This window comes from Pteropus vampyrus, unplaced genomic scaffold (assembly GCF_000151845.1).
Source record: "Pteropus vampyrus isolate Shadow unplaced genomic scaffold, Pvam_2.0 Scaffold1109, whole genome shotgun sequence".
Classification (NCBI taxonomy): domain Eukaryota; kingdom Metazoa; phylum Chordata; class Mammalia; order Chiroptera; family Pteropodidae; genus Pteropus; species Pteropus vampyrus.
Genome location: NW_011889890.1, coordinates 7149 through 13638, shown reverse-complemented (window position 1 = coordinate 13638; position 6490 = coordinate 7149). Strand labels below are relative to the sequence as shown.

The 6490-nt window shown below is 33.2% G+C and overlaps 1 protein-coding gene across 1 annotated transcript; it reads right to left on the bottom strand.

The window, feature by feature from the left end:
- Positions 1-2734: 2734 nt before the first annotated feature.
- LOC105310111 (olfactory receptor 5T2-like) lies at positions 2735-3867 on the bottom strand. Its single transcript, XM_011386328.1, has 2 exons — positions 3846-3867; positions 2735-3693 (listed from the first exon to the last, which is right to left on the bottom strand). Exon 2 carries the CDS (start codon positions 3689-3691, stop codon positions 2735-2737), a length of 957 nt encoding a protein of 318 aa, XP_011384630.1. The 5' UTR covers positions 3692-3693; positions 3846-3867.
- Positions 3868-6490: the final 2623 nt, after the last annotated feature.

Below are 6490 nucleotides of genomic sequence, written 5' to 3'. Positions count from 1 at the left end.
ATCTAATAAGATTTATTATTTTCAAGTAATACATAATTACATAAAAACTAAATTTCCATTGATTCGATACCCATTCTCAGGCTCTCCACCCCACCAAGAGGCAACAACTATCAACTATTATAACCTTTCACTATTTTTCCAAATCTTTTTCTTTATTTTTATTGTGCTAAGAACGCTTCACATGAGATCTACTCTTGTAACAAAATTTTAAGTATACAATAGAGTAATGTTAAGTATAGGCACAGTGATACATAATGGATCTGTAGAATTTAATCATCTAGCATAACTGAAACTTTTTACTTATGGAATAGCAACACCCATTTTCCTGTTCCTGCAACCCCTAGCAACTGCCATTCTACTCTCTGTTTCTATGTGTTTGACTATTTTATATACTTCTCATAAATAGTATCATGCAGTATTTGTCCTTCTATGATGAGCTTATTTCATAGTATATTGTCCTCAAGTAACATCCATGTTCTTTTTTCAATAAAATGAATTTATTCTTATATATACATTATACTATATATAATTGCTAGTTATGTGGTTTTAAAAATATATAAGTGAATTTATATACTTCTCATAAATAGTATCATGCAGTATTTGTCCTTCTATGATGAGCTTTTTTATAGTATATTGTCTTCAAGTAACATCCATGTTCTTTTTTCAATAAAATGAATTTATTCTTATATATACATTATACTATATATAATTGCTAGTTATGTGGTTTTAAAAATATATAAGTGAATTTAAGATGTTTACATCATTCTGTGCTTGGTATATATATTGCTTAACTATCCTACTTTGAGATTTAATTATCTTGATTGTTATGCATTTTGCTCATGTAATTAAGTTAGATAAGAATTTTGGTTGCTTTGAATCTTTTCTGTAACAGACAATAATGAAGTTTACATATTTTTATTCCTCACTTGATAGTCCCAGACTTTGTAATGTTTGCTAATGTTATGAGTGTGGAATATTGTTTTATATCTGTTTAAACTCACATTTTCCAGATCATTATTAAAGTTAAGTGTATGCATCAGTCTAAAATTGTTTCTTCTTTTGTGAATTGCCCGTGTGTATTCTTTGTCCATAGTTCTATAAAATTGTAGTCCAGCATTTATTAACTTAAAAGATGCATAATTATATCTATTTTCTTTGTCTATGACTAGTTCTTTAGGTATATTTGTGTTTTATTTTTAAATTCAGAACTTTATAATAATAAAGCATAAAGCATCTATCTTTGTGATTTTGAGTTGTCTTTAAATCCTTTGAATGCCAAATCTCTCTCTCTCTCTCACACACACACACACACACACATCGGGGCATTCCCCATCTCATGGTTAGATATGCAAAGATAATGAATATCAGTGACCATGGTTTAGTTTTGACTTTGTAAGGAAGAAAACATGAGAATTGTGGAAAAATCCACCAAAGAGTAGGAAATAAATGCAGTCTATGGTACAAATACATGGCAGTAAGAAGTATTCCATATAGAAACTGGGAGGTGTTTTTTAAACTTATAATCTTAATATAGGGAAATATTCTTAAATTGAACTCAAATTCCTAGCAGATTGTCTTGTTGGATTAATAAATATGGATATCCCCTGCTGAAGAGAATACGTTTTCATAAAATAATAATTATAAGTTAATAAATAAAAATGAAAGAAAGGGAAGAAGGAAGGCAGAAAATAAGTTAAAATTATTTTTGATAGAAACATATGTTTGCACTGAAAATGAGGTCTATTGGAAGCAGGGCTAAACGTGATCTTAGGAGAGACCCTCATCTTTGCTTTGGTTCTTGTGCCTGGGCCCTGAGTAGTGATAGCATGTGCAAGGGCATCACAGAGGGGCAGGGGTCAAAGGAAAAGAGAGCTGGACGTTGAGTCAGGACCAGGCCTGTAAGAAATTTTGTAAAGATGGGCCGGGCTTAGTTCTGGGAAGAGCTCAATCTGCCAGTCACTTGGACAGTTTTTTGTTTGTTTGTTATTGTCCTTTTTTTTTTTTTTTTTGTCATTCTTAAATTTAAGTATGATCTTGATAAAGGCTAATGCCTAGACTTTTTTTTTCTGTGAGATATTAAAAATGGGTGTAATATATATGTTGTGGATGAAGTAAGAAAATGGGAGAACTGAACCTTTACTCACAGGACAGTAAGGACACTAGGAATCTGAACACATTTTCTGTAGTCTCCAAGCCACAGGTTGTCGTTAGATTATTGCCAACACGTGGATCCAAGGATGGGCAGAGTGCTTTACACTGGAATCAGACAGCAATGACTTTATGGAAAGTGTTCTGGGCTAATGTGAGCTTTGGTTTTGTCATTGATTAGGTGGTTTTTGAGTAAGCTAGTCAGATAAAATTATAATATTATTTACAACTGCAACTATTGGAATTTATATACATTGTTACATGGAGATGAATAAAAACAATATTCAACATCCTAAAGTAATGATTATGTACATATATGTCTGGGTGTGTGCGCTGGTGTTATAGTGATCAGTATCAGCATCACATACATATATCTGTGTACACATATATCTCAGGAAGAACATAGTAAGAAGCAAATGAACGATGGCCTTCTTTTACATCTAAAGGCAGCATAGGTAGATGGTTGAATATGATCTTTATTTTAAAATATCCAAGAAAACAAAAATATATTAAAAAACTAATAAGAAACATTTTAATCATACCTCTAAATACTGAGTCACAACATATCACTCACAAGTTTTAAAATTTATTTCTTACTGTAAAAAGATACTTTATTGATAAGCCAATTTTTCCTAAGCACTCTTTTCATGGCCTCTTTCACATCTTTGTTTCTTAAACTGTAGATGACGGGATTCAGCATGGGAATCACAATCATGTAAACTATCGACACTATCATGTCATGATCCAAAGTGTAGTTGGAACTTGGTCTCACGTACATGAAGAGAACTGTACCATGAAAAATGGACAATCCGGTTAGGTGAGCGCCACATGTAGAAAAGACCTTCCGTCTCCCCTCAGCAGAATGCATCCTCAGAATGGCCAACAGGATGAAAGCATAGGAGATCAGGATGATCAGGATAGTGACTATCTCAATGGAGCCCACAAAGTAGAAGAGTAGAAGCTGATTCGTGTGAGTGTCGGAACAGGAAATAGCAAGGAGAGGAGGGATGTCGCAAAAGACATGTCTAATTTCATTGGATGCACAGAAGGATAGGCTAAATGTGGCCACCGTGTGTATAATAGCATGCAAAATTCCTCCAACATAGCAAGCAATGATGAGTGGCACATACACTCTGGGTGACATGCTAACTGAATACAGGAGAGGGTTGTAGATTGCTACATAGCGATCGTATGCCATTGCGGCCAGGAGAAAGCATTCCGTGGTCCCAAAAGTAACAGCGAGAAACATCTGTGTTGCACATCCAAGGAGTGAAATGACTTTACTCTTTGACATAAAATCTACCAACATATGTGGGGTAATAACTGAGGAACTGCAGGCGTCCACAGATGACAACACACTCAGAAAATAGTACATGGGGTTGTGAAGTCGAGGATCCCCCATGACCAGTACAACCAGTCCTAAATTTCCTATCAGAGTAAAGAGGTAAATTGCTAGAAACAGGAAGAATAAGATAATCTGTAGTTCAGGCTTGTCTGTGAAACCCTTCAGCACAAACATGGTAACTTCAGTGACATTCTGCATGGTGACGCCTCATGGGACTTAGTTAAAGAGATTTTTAAAATTACAATTCACCTACTACAAAAAGAATAAGCAAATAGTGACAATATTGTGACACAAGGGTAAATATGCTATCTCCTCATATTTATCTTTGACAATGTAAAGGTTCCCAGTTGCAGATCAGGAAACAGTGACAAGCCCGTGGAGTAAGGATTTATGCCACTCACTGCAAAATCAAATGGAAAAGATCGGTGTTCACTCATTGGCTGAATTCATGTCATTTCTAAAGGCATCAGGCCACCTGGTTAATCAGGTCACCATTGCATTCTTTTAGTTGTTTTTCTATTAAATCACATTAAAACAACAAGTGCTTGGCTAAAAACTAATTTGCTTTTGACACATATGCACATGAGATAGAATATCAGTGTACAGCACATTGGAATAGAATAGAATGTCAGTATTCTAGACCTTTCAGTAATTGTATACAATTGTTTGCTATCATCTACTCTCCTATAGAATGAGGACATTTATATTTATTTTACAATATTAGAGTAAATATTGAAAGACAAAAAATATGTCAAAAAAATTAAGTCTTTACCATTTTGTTAAATAGAGAACATTCTTAAATTTGGTTTATCCTACAGAGTAGAAACGATCTAAATTGTAAAGTTTTATGGGCTCAGTTCTAAAAGTGTGTGTTCATTGGCCAGGTTCATGATTAAAAGTCATGTGTGGTACTGGGCTTTCTCTCCTAAGTTTACTCCTCTTTACAATATTAAATGACCAAACAGACATAATAATATATAATGAGGCAGACTACTTAAATGTGTAGAGCAATAAATATATGAAGTAATTTCCTTTATGTATGTCAATATTTGGTTACAAATTTAAAATAACCATATAATTGAACTTTTGTCATCAGCTGTATTTATTTTAAAATGTTAGTAAGTATTGGGCCACAAAAATAATATTATGACTAATTGTTGAAGAATATATATGGCCAAAGCTTGGAGACAGATATTTCATCCTTAAGTTGCATTTAAAATATTTGTTTTGTGATTATCAGTACATGCTGAAACATTATTCTATCAGGATTAAATCCAATAAGTCATATTTTGATTATGATCTACCCACACACAGATCACCATAATTCCATTTGCTACATTACTATGGGCTTAATTTTACTTACATAAGTAAGATAGTGAAAGACTACAATGTTAAACACTTAAGCTAAATTTTTCTTGAATCAGATATTTTTACAACATGACAAAATAAAAGTGATTCTGGGTATAGTTAAGTCAATATTAAAATATACCAAAAGGACTCAGATGTATAAAGTGAAAATGACTATGATTTCTGAAGAGTTTAATAACATAGAGTCAACTTTTAAAATGAATATCTAACCCCATCTGAAAATACAATTTTAATAGAAAGCAGACAATTCCAAATATCTTGGGCTCAACATTGAAATACTGTTTTTAATAGAGGAGGAAAATAATAATGGCCATGTATAGAGCACAGGCAGCAGAAATACACTTTTGGGCACATTACTTTATTTCACCTTTCCGACAACTCTTACTGCTCGTAAGGACCAGAACCAAGATCCAATCCCCAGGCTCCCTCAGAGCGCATGCACTTTGCAGATTTACACTGTTTCCTGTACTATCACAGCTTTATTCTGTAGCTGACTCCCGACCTGCACCTCCCAGTGAAATAAAACATGATTCTTGATATACATTTAGATAAATTTTAAACATTAAGACTAGAGAAACATGAAACAACAGTAATATGAAGTGACTTCTACATCACAAACCTGGGAAAATAGATGGTAATTGATTGCTTCCTCATAAGAGCAAAATAGAAGCCCGCAGGTAGCTCAGTTAAGTCAAATATTTTGTACCATCCACTGGTAAATTTTCTGTATTATTCTTGCTTTAATTCAATCTGTCTTTTTCCATTGGAAAAATCCAAGCATACACTCTATATGGAACACTCTTCCTGAATTCTACAAAAGTACATTTAATATTTTATATTTTCTTACTTTTATTTATTTACCAATGGGATAGTCAACACCTAGAAAGTTTAGTAGTGGGGATTTCATAATGCATTTGACCTTGAAATTTGAGGTCCCTCTTCATACAATATTCTGCAAATGATTTGGAATTTTCTCTTACCTGTGGAACAGCAAAAGCGGGTTTACATACACTACGAATGTGATTAATTTAGATTATTTATATCCACTTACTCCATTGTTGATGAAAACATAAGAGATGCCCCTAGGGGAATATGCCTCAATTATCTTCTGTTCAAAATAGCAACACGATAATTTCTTCAATAAGAAAAAGAAAATGTTCCTGGAATAACTTACTACATATTGATATTTATTGAATAAATTTAGTTTTGAGGCCCCTGATTATAAGGATGCTTTACAGGTGCATTTTCTTGATAATTAGTGAGTGATGTTATGTATGCTTTCCTATTGGTTTGCTGGCCTTTTGTATGTCTTCTTATGAGAACTGTCTCTTCAACCGGATTCCAAGCATTTTATCTTATTCTGTAGGTTGCTTCTTTATTGATTATTTCCTTTATTCTGCAGATGTTTTTTAGTTGATCATATTCTCATTTATCTAATCTTACTTTTGTTGTTTAGCTTATGATGTCACATCCATGAAATTCTTGCCTAGTCCAAAGTCGAGAAGCTTTTTCCATATATTTTCTTTCAGGAAATTTAAAGTTTCAGATCTTATGTTTAAATCTTTAAGCTACTTTTGTTCATGGTTTGAGAGAAGGGTCAAATTTCATTCTTTTGCATGTAGATATCTA